This window comes from Equus asinus, chromosome 3 (genome assembly GCF_041296235.1).
Source record: "Equus asinus isolate D_3611 breed Donkey chromosome 3, EquAss-T2T_v2, whole genome shotgun sequence".
In the NCBI taxonomy this organism is placed as follows: Eukaryota; Metazoa; Chordata; class Mammalia; order Perissodactyla; family Equidae; genus Equus; species Equus asinus.
Genome location: NC_091792.1, coordinates 101,719,315 through 101,735,846, shown reverse-complemented (window position 1 = coordinate 101,735,846; position 16,532 = coordinate 101,719,315). Strand labels below are relative to the sequence as shown.

At 41.0% G+C, this 16,532-nt stretch overlaps 1 protein-coding gene across 7 annotated transcripts in view; it reads left to right on the top strand.

Moving 5' to 3' along the window:
* Nucleotides 1–16,532, top strand: part of SHROOM3 (shroom family member 3) — a 263,254-nt gene that overhangs the window by 124,118 nt on the left and 122,604 nt on the right. The window contains exon 1 of one of the 7 annotated variants that reach the window (XM_070505589.1): nt 7,627–7,770. The exons of the other annotated variants lie outside the window; for them this stretch is intronic. Within the exon in view, the coding sequence (XP_070361690.1) occupies nt 7,691–7,770 (80 nt within the window). The 5' untranslated portion in view covers nt 7,627–7,690. Of the gene's footprint in view, nt 1–7,626; nt 7,771–16,532 lie in introns of those variants that run through there. 7 annotated transcript variants of the gene reach the window in all.

The following is a 16,532-nucleotide window of genomic DNA, read 5'->3' as shown; positions in this document are numbered from 1 at the left end:
GCCAAGTTGACCCCGCCTTCTGTTGTCTTTTGACTATAGTAGGACAACAGCAATCATAACCAGTTAGAGCCATTAGTTTAATTGTTTTGTATTTACTGGGTACAAAATATTTCCACACCATGCACGGTTCAAGCTAGAGGTCATCCACTAAAATTTTCTCATGTTACAGATAAAGGGAGGCTCAGAGAAGTTAAATGATTTGCCCAAAATTATAGCATAAACAGTTACAGCAGAGCCAGGAGTAAGCCAGCCTTCTAGCTGGTTTCTTCTTTACACTCTCTAGAGCACTTACAATTTTCTTTAGGTAGAAAGGTGATGACAGAGAGTAAAGTCAAAGATCATTTCTGCCACCCACTGTTTCCTTCAGGGCAGAACTCCCGGCAGCAGAGCTCCCTTATGTGTTAACTTTGTCAGCACTTGCATCCCTTATTGTAAAAAGCCACAGAGTGAAGTCCAGCTGACCTGCTCTAAGGGGAGAGTTGGAAAGTGCCTCTGAGTTGCTCAGGCTGGGTTTGAAAAAATCAGTGCATGATTTTTGTGTTATAGGAAGCTGGAGCGCAGAAGGAAAAATTTCTTTCGTCCAATCAGTCACAAATTCTTCTTTTCCTGTTACACTTGGAAACTAGAGGAGGAAGGAGAAGGAAGAGAATGTGGGCAACTCTGCCATCCGCTTTGGATAATTCTTTTTTATTTTATTTTATTTTGAGGAAGATTGGCCCTGAGCTAACATCTGCTGCCAATCCTCCTCTCTTTTTGCTGAGGAAGACTGGCCCTGAGCTAACATTCGTGCCCATCTTCCTCTGCTTTATATGTGGGATTCCTACCACAGCATGGCTTGCCAAGTGGTGCCATGTCTGCACCCGGGATCTGAACCAGTGAACCCCGGGCCGCTGAAGCGGAACATGTGCACTTAACTGCTAAGCCACTGGGCTGGCCCTTGAACATAATTTTTATCTGACTGTGGATTGCAGTCAGACATATACTCCACTTCAGTTTGTCCCTGGTTCCAGTCTTTTCTTAGCTAATGGTGAATTATTTGGATTGGCTGTTGAGTTCCAATGGGTCATTATATATAATTTGCAAACTTCTCTTACACTTAGAGATCATTCATTCATTCAACAGATATTTATGTAGTACTCACTAAATGGCAGGCATGGAAAATGCAGTGGAAATAAGTTAGGTAAAGTATTTGTTTTCATAGAATTTAGATTCTCATAGGGGCACATAGATAATAAACAAGTATGTGAACAGACAAGTGAGGAAGATAATTCCAGATAGTAAGTGCTTTAAAGAAAACAGAACAGAGTCATGAGATAGAGAGGGATTGGGTGGGCTACTCTAGGTAGGAGGGTCAGAGAAGATCAGGTGACTTTTTGGGGGTTTTTTTGATGAGGAAGATTCACCCAACATATGTCACCAATCTTCCTCTTTTTGCTTGAGGAAGATTCGCCCTGAGCTACATCTGTTGCTAATTTTCCTTTGCTTTGTATTCAGGTAGCCACCACAGCACAGCCATTGACGATTGGTGTAGGTCTACCCCTGGGAACTAAACCCGGGCCTTTGAAGCAGAGTGCACTGAACTTAACCACTAGGCCTCAGGGCCAGCTCCAAGATCAGGTGACTTTGAACTAAAACCCAAATAATAAGAAGGAGCCTGCCACGTGGAGTGGTGGGGCACTCTAGGCAGAGGGAAAAATCAAGAGCAAGTTCCTTGAGGTGGGAACAATCTTGGGATATTGAAGGAAATGCAAGGAAGCCAGGATGGCTGAGGCACAGTGAACAAGGTAGGCTGGGGCCACATCATGTAGGGCCTCACAGCCCATAATAAGGAATTGAACTATAGTCTAAGTGTAGCATGAGGCCAGTGGAGGATTTTAAGCAAGGGAACAATATTATCAAATTTATTTCTTTGAAATAACACTGAGATTCCTTTTTGAGGAGTAGAGTGTATGAGGGCAAAAGTAGAAGCAGGGAAGCAAATTAGAAGCTATTCTACTATTCTAAGGAGATGATGGTGGCTTGCTCTAGGAGGGTAGCACCACAGATGGCTGAAGTGATGAGATTTGAGAAAGGTTTCTGAGATAGTGTCAGCTGACTTGCTGATGGATTGAATAAAAGGATTAAGGGAAAGAATAATAAAGGTGACTGTCGGGTTTGGGGCTGCACAATTAGGATGGTAATAGAGGCATTAATTAAGATGGGGAAAACTGGAGAACCACAAGTTTGGAGGGTAGGGGTGGGGTGGAGGGTGCTAAAGAATAGCAGAAGGAAGAGTTCTGTTTCCAACATATTTTGTTTGATATACTAATCAGATATCTGGGTAGGTAGTTGTATATTTACAGTTTGGAATCCAAGGGAGAGATAAGAGCTAGACAGAGAAAGTTGGGAGTCATCAACATATAAATAGTATTTAAGACCATAGAACCTTATTCACTCCCTAGAGAGTGTACATAGAGAAGAGAAATGATGTGAAGACCCAACCCTGGAGCACATCAACCGTGGGATGAGGCAGACCCAGCAAAGGCAACTGAGAAGCAACTGTCAGTGAGTTAGGGGAAGGAGGCAGAACCCATGAGGGTGTGGCGTTGTGGAAGTCAAGAAAAGAAAGCATTTCTTAAGGAAAGAATAGTCACCTATGATGAATCCTGCAGTTGCCGGATCCTATGAGATGATCGCAAACCATTGACCTTGGCAGCTAGAGAATGATGAGACTTAGAGCCTGCACTTATGGAATGCTAGTCTTGTGCATTAATCAACATTCTCCCTCCAGTACACATTTTCACGCTGCTAATGAATTACCCCTCAAAATAAAGATAAAATGTCATGCATATACATTTTCCTTTTGGAAAGCTTTTTGGTGTTTTTCCACCTGACGGCTAGTAAAACAGATGGTTGGTTGATTGGTTGCTTTTATTATCTTTAGGATTGGCTCTTATTTTGGGTGTGGTCAAAGTAAAAATAGGGACATTTCCTGAGGAGTAATAAGTCCATGGGAGGAGTCCTTATCCTCTAAATTAGAAAAGCCTAGCACTCATTTGGGCCCAGGAAGTGCCCTAGACTGGAATTGTTTTTGTTGTTCTAATCTGAAAATGACAACCTAGAACACAGCCAACGGCATGCAGCATTTTATTATGGCAGTGCAGCTTTAATTGGTATGTAGAGGGCATGCCTGTGGAATTAGTCCTCGGGATATTGGCCAATCAGATCACTTTCAGCATTTCTCAATGTTTAGTTTCATCTTATAATTAAGTAACAACGATCATTTCCTGGCAGCTAATGACTGGCTAGAAGAGTTAGAAGCCTCATTAGGTTTATAATTTATCAAATTCTAAGCTCTTCATCTGCAGTGTTGCAAAGAGAGAAAGCAGCCTCAAATTCCAAAATGATTAAAGATAATCTCCAATCATACGTGTGAGTTCTTGTTCTTCAAAGACTGATTTTGTTGTTTTTCAAGTTTTAAAAAAATAATTGTGTATTATTGTATACGTAGGAAAAAATGTGTGCCTTTGACAGAGATGTATTGAACTATGTTAACACACATACACATGCACGTGCTGAAACAAAAGGAGAACGGATAGGCCGTGTTTCCTTTGAAACTCTTAATGACAATTCCACACCCTTTCCTGAGAGCAGGCTTGACTGTCCATTAATCCCAGCAGTAGCTTTATACTCACTTCACAAATGTTGATTGAGCACCTGCTACGTGTTAGGCATTATTCTAAATGTTGAGGATACAGTGGGGGTAAGGAGGATGGAGAAACAAAACCCTGTCCTTACTGAGCTGATATTCTTATCTTAATAATGTCTGTCTGCAAGATTACCTGTCACCAGGCCTGGAAGACTACACATTAAAGGTTTTCAAAGTGTTCCAGCCAGAGGTAGAAGAGTGTCCTCACTGGACTACCTTGGCTGCTGTACCTTTGGTTGTCTTCTCATCAGTGTGGTCATTGCATTGTAACCCCAGCTTCTGCTAATTCAAGAGTCACTCGCTGATCAACCCTCTTTCTGAGATTACAATCTTCTCTTTAGTGAGAGAAAGTACTTCTCTTCTTCTAGGGGACCTACTGCTTTTCTCTTTATTTTGGGACCTGACATGAGCTGGTCACAAAGGAAGCAGTGGCTTCTAATCCCTTGATGAAAACATTCATTTCTACAGTTTGATGCAGGGAAAGTCAGACCTATAATCTAGGTTCTGGAATTCTAGAAATGTGGAACTCAGGGTACCATGAATCTTGCAAATGACTTCCATCCTGAGTAGACCAGGTCTAAAAGACCTCCAGAGAAATGGAACAATATCTTTCTGAGGGTACCCATCCTTAGACTTTCATCAGAGTTACTGCTGGGAATCCCTCAGATGTCTTTCCCCTCCCTCTTCTCCTGATTCCCTTGGAGCAGAGAAACTTTTGGTGCTCAAAGAAACTCCATGGCTCCTCCACCACAGGAGGAACTCAGGATATGCGGTTCTCTGGATCTTTAGGGTTGGCAAAAAATGCAAAGCAGAACCCCAGGAAGCTTCTGGCATTTGGTTTGTGCTATCACGTTAATCCTGGATTTCAGCATCAGAGATCCCACCATTGTTGTGTGTGGAATCTGTGAGCACTGGCCCTGGTGCCTTCTGTGAAAGTTATCCTTCTGTTATCCCAACCAATTCTGTTGGATATAGACTGTTCACAACTGAGAACTGGGACTACCCAGTTCTCATACAGCCAAATCCAGTTCTTCAAAATGGTTCTTGGGAACTCTTCTTGCCCTGAGTATATTTTATAAACAGACAGAATGTGTGCTTAATGTCCTCTTTATTTTATTAGAAGCTTGTTTTCTTCTATAGAAATTCTGAAATTTCAAGATGTTCTTCATTACTTTGTTGTAAGTGCCATGTGCAAATATTTGAAGGAACATCCAGCTATTTTAAAATCATTTGGCAGACTTCATGGTACAAAAACATACTCACATCCCTACCAGTTTAAAAAATACCCCAACCATCGGGAACCCAAGGGGAAACAAGTTGAGCTGGTAATGATTTAATGGACATCCTGAGTAGCTGCTTTCACGTAAAGTAGAGGTAGGGACTCAGAAGTGGGCTTTTCTTTCATCCCTGAAATTACTATTAATTTAAAGTCTCTTTTCCTAATGTGCCTATCCACCCCATTTGCCTATAATTTCCCAAGAATTATAGTCTTTGAATTCATTCCTGGATGAGAGAAAAGATAGTTCTATATAATATACACTTTTATTTAAGTAACCAGGTGTTTTCAAAAGGAAGAAAATATCCAGTGCTTTTCTGAATGGGCGTACTGTCACGGAAAGATGGGCCTGGAGAGGCAGAACCAAACACTCGCAGATGCGTTAGGAAAAGTCTCTCTGTTTCACATTGTTTTTCTAGGCCTAATGAAAACATAAGGGTTGAGGGCTTGGCCTCACCCTGGTAACATAATCAGAGATGGAACCTTGGCAGCAACATTTGAGGACAACAGAAAAATCGTTATGTTTAGGGGAGGGAAAGGCCTCAAAAAAGAGCGATTATTCTGAATAACTCACGCTCCTTTTCTCTTTTTGTTGTGTAAAATTCAATGTTTCCTCCCTCCTTTTAGCCTCTGCAGATGCTGATATTATTTTAAGAAGAAAGATGTGCTCAGGGGCTTTAGAAGCTGATGGCAACCTCACAGACACTGGCTCCTCTGGGCAAGGAGAGAATTGCTAAAAGAGATACAAACTGTAAAGGTAGAAAATTTGACCCCAAATGACAAATCTATGTGAGCTAAGGATGAATCCAAGCTTTAGAAGTTGTGGGAATGTCCTCAGTCAGAAGTGAGACAAAACTCTTTCAATTGCTTTCATTAGGTAATCACCCTAGTCACTAGGCCTAGGAATCATGAGTCAAAGCCAAGGACCGAAACCTCGCTAAGTCTGTGTGTGTTGGGTCTTGAAAGGAAGTATGCAAGGTTCTGGGTTCAGCACCTCTCCTACAATGCCCTCCCCCTTCCATGTCTCCAGGTCAGGTCTGGCAGGATTCAATGGCTCTGGATCTCTGCAATGAGTGGCATCTGAATGCTCAGGGGAACTAGGCAACACCACCCAACCTGTACTGGGATTGGAGGTTGGGTGGAGTGACGGCGAGCTGGGCACCTAAGAGGTTGTCTTTTTAGGGAGGTCAAAGAAAGCTTTTGCCAAGCCTGTTAGGTGAGTCAGCAGGAGACGTCAGTCTCTACTTTGTTCCTAATTTTTTTTTTGATAGCACTGAATATATAGAAACTTCAGAAATGAATCATCTGATATTGCATACTTATATTTATCCCTAAAAAGAGATGTTAGATGGTTGGTTGATTGGTTGTTATTTTCAATGCATGGGTTGCCTTTATACTCTGGGCATAAGTATTAAATTAAACAAATAAAAAATATTTTTAGGCTGGCCCCTTGACTGAGTGGTTAAGTTCACACTCTCCGCTTCGGCAGCACAGGGTTTTGCCGGTTCAGATCCTGGGCGAGGACATGGCATCGCTTATCAAGCCATGCTGACCTGGCATCACATATGCCACAACTAGAAGGACCCACAACTAAGAATACACAACTATGTACCGAGGGGCTTTGGGGAGAAAAAGGAAAAATATATATATATATTTTCAGTCAAAATCTTCTTTCAAAGGACCTGGTTAAATTGTCTAGCATACAATAGGACCAGGCCAAGTGTATTCAACACTTTAAATAGCATGAGTCATTCATGAAGACCATCCCTTCTCATTTTCTTCTGAGTCTTCATCTGCAAATTTAGATCATCTTCATCTTGAAATTTAGATCAACTTCAGGAAAAAGGCAACATAACTGATTTTTTTTTTAAAAGCAAATTCAAAAAGACAAAAATAAAATGATCCCTTCTGATCTCTTCTTCGCCTGCAGTCTGACCAGGGGGATGAGTCCACCATGCATCAGATCAAGAGAGCCGTGTGTTGACTGCCTCTGAAGACTCTAAAGCTTTTGCCAACCCTAAAAGTGACCTATCTTCTTGGGGAGGGAGAGCCATTAGGTCATGAGTGACATAGACCAACGCAGAAGTCCTATGGACCTATATGAGCCCTTGACGCTGTAGAAACGAAAGCGGGCTTTGGGGAAAGAGAGAGAATCAGCATTCCACACACATTTCTAAGGCAGTGCCCTTGAAGCAGCCAGAAGCCAGATCTTTGAGAGGTCTTAGAAACTACCTCAACTTGGGTCTCGAAGAACTGCTGACACCTTTGGCTGGCAACCCTAAGCAGGCAGCTGGTTCTGGTTATAGGGAGACCTAAACAACCCCAAACAGAAGCCCATAGCCATTTACTGAATACCTAATAAATCCATGTATAACTCCATGGTCTCTATTGTGGAGGGATGTGCATTTTGTTGACGAGCCCCTGGTATCACAAAGCCCCCCCCTGAAATGAATGTTTCTCTGAGGGGTTCTTGGGGTCTCTCGTTTGTTTTCTGCCTGTTGGCCATTTCCCCACGTCCAGCTCTCTTCCCTTTCCTGCCCACAGCAGAGCCTATTAGTGCAAATTGGTGATGAGGCAAGGTGGCTGGGAGGTGCTCCTGCACGGGGGAGTTCTGTTGTTTTTATAGCCAGCGCCAGCTCTGAGTGGATGGTGAGTAAGAGCCTCTTCCTCTTCCCTCTGGGCTGCCCTCCTCTCCGTACCAATCTTGCTGCTGGCCTGTTTTGGATATGGTGCGAAGCAAGGGCGGCTGCCTGGCTCGGATGTTCCCCAGGCTTAGGACCCAAAACTCAAGAAGGCAGCAAAATCTGTAAGTGAGGGCACCATTGGCCTGTGTTTCTCATTAGCCAGTATTCCTGCATGAGGGCTTCTGGGGAGAAGTGGCAAGTGCGTGGGCAATAGTACAGCATTCATTACTCTTAATTCCTCCATTCGGTAAATTGAAAGTGCTCGCTTGGCACACAAGAGCCAAATGGGTGTTGAATGCATCTGCGACCTTTGGGCTGATTTTAGGTTAGATGGCCTTTTCTCTAAGAGAATCCTATTTCTGGCAAGTTTCTTGTTTTAAAATATAAATAACATCGGAAATAACATCAAACATTCATTCTTATGTTTGAACACTACAATATAAGAGCAATCATGGTTATCCAGACTTCACTGGACATTGATTTTGCCGTTTTCCATCCTGCTTATAGAGCAGTGTTTGTTTTGGATTTTAGCTGCTATTTTGTGTACATTGCTAACATATTTGTCAGCTGCCAGATTATTACAAGCAGACATAAAGGGAAGTTTTCTTCTACAGAGACCTCCACAGTTTATGCTCAAAGAATTTGTTCTGTACCCCCTGTAGGGGAAAAAAATAATTCATTGATGTCTTTGTGTATACGTGTGTGTGGTTTCTTTCTTTCTTTTTTTTTTTCGGCAGCTGTTATCTGCAAAATTTCTGCATCTTTAGGCATAAAGATTGGTTTCTCATTTTGTAACATGATTTCTTTTCAGACTTGTAATTTAATTGAATCCAGCTTTGAGTGACACTTTAAAAAATGCTCTCCTGCATCAGAAGCGCTTCTCCAAACCAGGTGCTCTTTGCGCTCACCTGCTGGCATGTTTGATGAGTGGCCAGCTGCAGCCCGGTGTTCTGATTGGTGCCAAATCCATTCTCTATATGGGAGTCTGTTCTTGAGAAGATGAGTCATGCTAATTATTCAGACCTCTTCCTTGGAAGTAATGTGCCAAAATCAGAAGCAGAAAAGCCAGAAACAGTATGAGGCTTGGTATTGATGGACCATAAAATCAGAATTTCAATTCATAATATTGCTTTGTTCTTAGATACATCATCCTTTCCAGCTATGAGCTCACCAACCCTTGCTCTATCTCTGGGCCAGTTGGCATCATTGCCGTTCTGTGGCAGGAGAATGGGAGATGTAGCTGGGCAAGCCAAATTGCTCCAAAGTCAGGTGATCTAGCTAGAACTGGGAGCCAACTCCCTTGACTTCTCTCCAGCCCCTTGCTTTCTGAGACAACACGGCTTAGAAGAGAGAGCTAGAGGCGAAGTTGAAACTGCCAGTGTTGCCTGAAAGTGCTCTGTATTTGAACTATCATTCAGAAGCCAGGAGAAACCAAACAGGGGATCAAACAGTAGGTGCCTAAATGGAGATTGAGAGAAGACAGCAGGGAAGAAGGTTAAAAATGAGGAAATTTGGGATCTAAGTCCAAGAATGTAGGGAATATGCTGGAATATCCTTTTGGCAGACCGTGATGCTTCTGTTAACTGTGAGCTGAAATATGCTAGATAATATCTGTCATACAGAAAGTACAGAATGTCCTCCAGTAGGAAATGGTAATCAAAGTGAAGCTAATGCATCAACTTAAATCATGAATTCAATAAAATTTTGAGTATCTCCCATGAGCCAGGTCCTGTAATATTCATCTTTGTAGCCTTACTGCCTATCACATGGTAGACAAATAAGATGAGTGGATGGATTGATGGATAGGTGGCTGCACGTTGTCCATGAAATTCTATTTTAAGGACTCCCTCTCTTCTCCTTGCTCTTCCTTCCTTGGGACAGCCCATACAATCCAACAGAGACTCCTGCCTCACCCCTTCCAGAACAACCCACTCACAGGAAGGAGAATTTCCTTAATGAAGGCAAGTAAATATGGGCCTGTGTGTGTGCCCATGGGGAGGAAGCCCTTATGGACTTTTACTCAGATTGAATCTGGGAAACCACGTCAGGAAGTAGGTCACACCCTAACTGACTCAGGGGAGTAACATTTGCGTGTCATGGGTTTCACTGCAGCGAGGCCAACACAGGTGCGTAATCTCTGGGTCAGGCATTCAGAGCAAATTTGCCTCCGTGGTCTCCAGAGCTCCACCACCGTTCATGCACTATCTCCTGGGCTTGCCTCTTAGGATCCCAGCTTCATCTCAGACGTATGCAGCCAGGAACTAGGAAAGGAACACCAGACACCATTATTTATTGAATGTCCTCAATGCATTGGCCTCAAACCAAATGCAGAATTAGATTACTGTACCTGACCAGTTGGTTCACATTTTAAACAAATAAATAGGCAGATAAAGCTGTATTAGGTAGAAGGGAAGGTGGAAATATACTACAGGGAGAGGTTGGTGCCAGAGTGGGGAAACCGGTCAGAGCCTGTCATTTTGAAAGCTTAAGTAGCATAGGATCTTAAAATATTTCAGATCCAGCTCCCATGTTTTTGATCAGCCAGAGGAAGGGCAAATTTGGTTGGAAGAGAGAAAGATGAGCCACACGTCATGCCCTAACGTTGATTTGTTCCTTTGTGGTTGATTCGTTCCTTTGTGGTTGCTTCTGTCTTTGGGCCACTGCTGTACCTTGCATGTGCCTCTGACAAAGCATGTGGCCAGCTGTGGCCAAGCGATTATTTGTTTGCTTTCTATCTCCTCTCACAGAACATGAGTTCAATGAGGGCAGGGACCTTGTTGTCTTCATCTCTGAATTCCCAAAGCCTGATCAATAAATGCGTGTTGAATTTACATATAATACCCACCTCAGTGACTATAACTGAGTCTCCAATGAAAGCTTAGGCAATAACGTTAGATGCTCTAGGAATTCAAAATAGAGGGAACTGGATTTGAGTGGTCACACAGCTTTCTTGAACATAGTATTACTCATTGGGTAATACTGCGTCATGAAGATGTTTGAAATTTAAACTTTTGACAATGGGAAGCCACTGAAACCATTTAAGCCAAGCTGTAAGAGATAAAGGGAAAGCTCAAAGAGCTGAATCCAGCAGTACCAGGCAAGATAGCTTGGAGCATGAGATGCCAGAGGCAAGGAGCCTGTGGAGGAAAGTATAGCAAAAACCTGTGAGTTAAGTGATAACATTCTGATCTCAGAGAGGTGACAGTGGGAATGAATTTCAAGATTCTGGGGAGTTTTTTGTTTTGTTTTGAGATAATTATATTGTTTGTATTTAGAGGTTTCTCTAAATGAGGATTAAAATAACGATGGCGAAACCCTTTATTTAGTACTTACTGTATGCCAGCCACTGTTCTAAGAATTTTACATATAGTATTTCAGTTTGTCCTCACAACACTCCTCGGAAGTACTATTATTAGCCCCATTTGACAGATAAATTAACTGAGGCACAGAGATTAAGAAACTTGCCCAAGGTCATACAGTTAATAAGATGTAGAGCCAGGTTTCAAGCCAAGAGGTAAGGCTGCACATCTCAAAGTCTTAACCACAAATACCCACTTCAACAGGTTCATGGGAGGATTTATGGTATGGTGAAAGAGATTCTTAAATGTGATGTGTGTTATCCTTTCGAAAGGAGCATCAGGGGCCGGCCCGGTGGCGCAGTGATTAAGAGCGCGCATTCTGCTTTGGTGGCCTGGGGTTCACGGGTTCGGATCCTGGGTGCAGACATGGCACTGCTTAGCACGCATGCTGTGGTAGGCGTCCCACATATAAAGTAGAGGAAGATGGGCATGGATGTTAGCTCAGGACCAGTCTTCCTCAGCAAAAAGGGGAGGATTGGCAGCAGTTAGCTCAGGGCTAATCTTCCTCAAAAACAAAAAAAGAAAAAAAAAGGAAAGGAGCATCAGTTTATCTATCATTATTATTAATCACCAGTCCAGTTTAAGGTGAGCAGTATCCAGTAAAATTTAAAATCTGTAATACCATAGTAAGCTTTTTCTTTTCAAACATTGATTTTCTTAACTTAAAAAATAATATTTATTATAAAAATTCAAATATTACAGAAATAACAGATATAGAGTAAATGTCCCATGCAGTCCTAATTGCCCCCAAATCGACCATTGGGTGGAAATTCCTCCAACTCTTTTCTTCTGTGTATGCTGACGTATTATCATCATTTATGTTAATAGTAGTACTTTTTCCAAAGGTAATCATACTATTTTGTAACATGCTTTTTCATTTAATATGTTTTAGACATCTTTTCATACCAGGACATGCAGTTTTATTTTATTTTATTCCTTTAAAAGTTATCTAGGATTCACTTTCACTTTCAGCATGACCCAGTCTGGATTCACATTCTTTTCCAGTCAGCAGAGCAGCAGGTCTGATGTGACCTAGATTCTTACCTCAATGCTACCGTTGTTCCTTTGTGTCTTGGACAGGATTCAAGGAGAAGCAAGCTCAAGTGGGACTCACTTTTCTGTTTCTGTGAAATAATGGAAGCTCGCATTTCTCTAGTACTCACTATGAGCCAGCAACTCTTCCTGGCCCCATATTATTGTTGAGGAAACTGAGGCCTGGAGACCCTAAGGAGCGTCCTTGCTCAAGGTCATACAGCTAGAAATTAGAAAGTCAGAGCTCGAACCCTGGCTTGTTGACTCCAAAGCCTGTATCTTTAGCACCACACTGTCTCTTTATCTCTTTTAGAAATCTTTTTACCTAAACTAGTTAATGTGAAGTGGTTTCCGTAGCATCACGTTGAGGTCAACGGCAGAGTAAAAGTCAATTAAGATGAGCTCTGCAACTTCTCTTTATGGCGCACTTCACAAATACCAGCACAAAGAGGGGGAGTTGTCTGGGGAAGCACCTTTCTTTCTGATATTTCTCTCTCTCTCGTCCCCCACAGATCACTAGTTAGGGTGGAGTTTGACCCACTGCCTCTCAAGAGCCCCAGAGGATGCCTCCTGAACTTAAACCTCACTTAGTATCTCTCCTGCTGATGGCGGCCATGCCGGGAGAGTTCCCAAAGATGCCTTGGGTGAAGTGGAGTTCTCCACGTTCTAACTAGGCGACATGACGGCTACAGAAGGGCTGTATCTGTCCACCCAGTATACCCCTACAGAAATTTCAAAAGAGCCTATTTAACTAGATGATTGTAGATAAACAATCTTGGAGGAGCATCCTTAAAAGGACTTTGTTTTTTTGTTTTGTTTTTTGTCTAAGTGAACTAGACTGGTTTAACATACACCCTCTTTTAATGGAATAAAGTTACTCTTTCCTTAGCTTTGGGCTAGGAAAGCCTACACAAGGACATACAAGATAAATCCTATAGTCCTAGATCCCTGAAACCATTAATATTTGAATGATTTAGTTGTACCTAATTTTGTTGCATCGAATTATTTCTTCTCAAGGTAGGCATCTTCCTAGAACTTCAGGGTTGGAAGGGAACTGAAAATCCAGGCAGTTCAGTTTCTTGTCTCAGATGTTTTATAGCAGTCTCCCAAAGTGGTCAGCCAGCCTCCATATGAACACCATCAGGGAAAGTGAACTCACTAAGTACGAAAGCAGACTATTTCATTTTCAGATCATTTCAAATTACAACAGTGTTCTTCTTATAGTCACTCTATTATCTGCTGTCTCATAACTTCAGTCCTTTCATCCTTTTTGGACCAAACAGAAGATATTGACGGGTTTTTTGACTTTACCACCTTCCAGCCTTTTCAGGACGGTCACCATTTCCCTGCCAAATCATCTCTTTTCCAGGGTAGCCTTTAATTCTTTCACCTGTTACTCCCACATCATGATCTAGAGTCCTGAGCTATTAGGGTCCTTCTTCCTTGATTGTGTTCTAAATTGTCCATGTCACTCTCAGATGGGTGACATCTAACACAGAACACTGCTTCAGGGAAGGCTGGATGAGGACAATCGCTTACCTTGTTCTTGATCGTCTGCTTCTATTAGGTGCATTAGACTTAGGATTTCACCCAATTCTTCAAAAGAAGGGCAAATGAAGGAACTTTATTCTGGAAAGTTTGTAAAGAAATCAGCTCATCAATTTATTTTTCTTCAAGCAATAATATAGGAAAAAGAAACCTGTGGACCTAGATTTTTCATCTGCTGTGTTGTAGCATCTTTCTGATATGCCATTTTTTTTGTCATAATATTTATCCAAGGTCCATCTATAAGATAGGAATTATGTGGAAATAACAATTTTTAACTTTTCTGAGTCGTGACTCCTGAGATACCAAATATTGGAGCTTCTTATAACTGTCTTAAAAATTAAAGAGGTGAAATATTGTAGAGTATGTCTTTATATGAGTGCCTCTTTGAAGTGGATGGCTAGCCCCTTAAATTTAGAGTAGGGTATTTTTTTAGCAATTCCCCCCACCTCCTTTTTACAGCTGCCTTGATGGAGTCAAGTTTCTGAGAATTCTTTCAGATTACCTTGAAAAGTTTACGACTTCCCTCCTTCACTGCAGGATTTAGGTACCCACTCCAGACCCAGATTAGTTTTCGTAACACTAGAAGAAAGTAAAGCAATAGAGTAGGTTTCCCTCAAAAAGCTTTCTTTGATTAGAAACTGTGTCCACGTCCATGTAAGATTTGATTACACCTCAGACTTCTCTGGAGAAATTACTGCTAGAATATACAAGACACTGTGTGGTAGGGGGTACGTGAAGGTGGGAGAATACGTTAGATGCCCTTGTATCATTTTCTAAAAATCATATGATTGGGGGGTCTGTATAGGAGAGTCACTGAAAGTTCTTACATATAGGGAAACCACCATCAAAATTAACACTGCCCCTCAGCCATTGGCTAAATAAATGAAGGAGGACAAAATCCTAAAGCAAATGAATTTTAAATAAAGGCCAACTAATTAAGCAGGGAATGTGTTGGATAAGAGCAGGTATATGTAATTACATAGTAATTATGTTGAAGATGTAATCACATGAATCCACCCCCTGCAACCATCTCCCTCTCATCCCAGAGACCCACATTGGCTTTGTAAAATGTGTGATATGGTTTCCTCTTCTTAGAAGGGTGACCTTTTCCAGGCCAATTAAAAGGTGCTGCTTTGAGGATATTGGAACCCATGCTCAAAGGGATAAAAGGAAATTGAAACTTCTATTAAAAGGAGCTAATGATGACTGGAGCAGTTGGGATTAAAAAAGAACAAAGTCAATTCTAAAAAAGACCCCCAAATCAAAGAGCTGCTTCTCTCATCAAATACCAAGAGAAAGCAAAATGATTTTTAATGAAAAATGGGGCAATGGAATCAGCCTTTTGCCTAGATTCTGGGCTTCATCAAAACCAGTGAGAAGTTTTGAGGAAAATCTTTTGAACTTCTTGGGAGAAATGTGCTGCCTAAATTGAAGATAATGTCATAAAAGATAAACTAGCTTTCCTCCCAGATTAGATAAAATTATCCAGAAAGATATTAAAGGGGTAACAATAAAAAATAGCATATTATTAGGATTGATTTATAATTGATTCCCCATCTGACATAAAATAACTCATGGGTTAAAATCTAACTTTTTTTAAATCAAGATATAATTGACATATAACATTGTATTAATTTTAGGTGTACAACATAATGATTTGATATATGTATATATATGAAATGTGAAATGATTACCACAATAAGTTTAGTTAGCATTAATCACCACACAGTTAGTTTTTTTTCTTGTGATGAGAACTTTTACAATTTACTCTCTCAGCAACTTTCAAATGTATAATACAGTATCATTAGCAATAGTTACCATACTGTACATTACATCCCCAGGACTTATTTATCTTATAACTGGAAGTTTGTACTTTTTGATCACCTTCACCCATTTTGCCTACCCCTTGCTTCTGGCAACCACCAATCTGTTCTCTGTATCTATGAATTTTGTGGGTTTTTTGGTTTTTGTTTTTCAGATTCCACATATGGTGAGATCACGTTGTATTTGTTTTTCTCCATCTGACTTATTTCACTTAGTGTAATGCCCTCAGGGTCCATCCATGTTGTCACAAATGGCAGGATTTCCTCCTTTTTTATGGCTGAATAATATTCCATTGTATATATGTACCACAACTTCTTTATCCATTCATCCATCCGTGGACACTTAGGTTGTTTCCATATCTTGACTATTGAAAATAATGCTCAGTGAACATGGGGGTGCTGATATCTTTTCAAGTTAGTGTCTTCATTTCTTTCAGATAAATACACAGAGGTGGAATTATTGGGTCATATAGTGTTTGTATTTTTAATTCTTTGAGGAACCTTTGAACTGTTTTCCATAGTGGCTGTACCAATTTACATTCCCACCAACAGTGCACAAGGGTTCCCTTTTCTCCATATCCTCTCCAACACTTGTTATCTCTTGTCTTTTGGATGAGAGCCATTCTAACAGGTGTGAGGTGATATCTCACTGTGGTTCTCATTTGCATTTCCTGATGATTAGTGATGTTGAGCACTTTTTCATGTACCTATTGGCCATTTGTATGTCTTCTTTGGAAAAATGTCTATTCAGTTCCTCTGCCTATTTTTTAATTAGATTTGTTTTTGCTATTGAGTTGTATGAATTATTTATATATTTTGGATATTAACCACTTATTGGATATATGATTTGCAAATATTTTCTCCTATTCCATAGGTTGCCTTTTCATTTTGTTGATGGTTTCCTTTGCTGTACAGAAGCTTTTTTGTTTGATGTAGCCCACTTGTTTATTTTTGCTTTTGTTTCTTTTGCTTTTGGTATCAAATCCAAAAAATCATTGCCAAGACCTATGTCAAGGAGCTTACTGCCTGTCTTTTCTTCTAGGAGTTCTATGGTTTCAGGTCTTATGTTCAAGTCTTTAATCCATTCAAAGTTGATTTTTGTATATGGTGTAAGATGGTCCA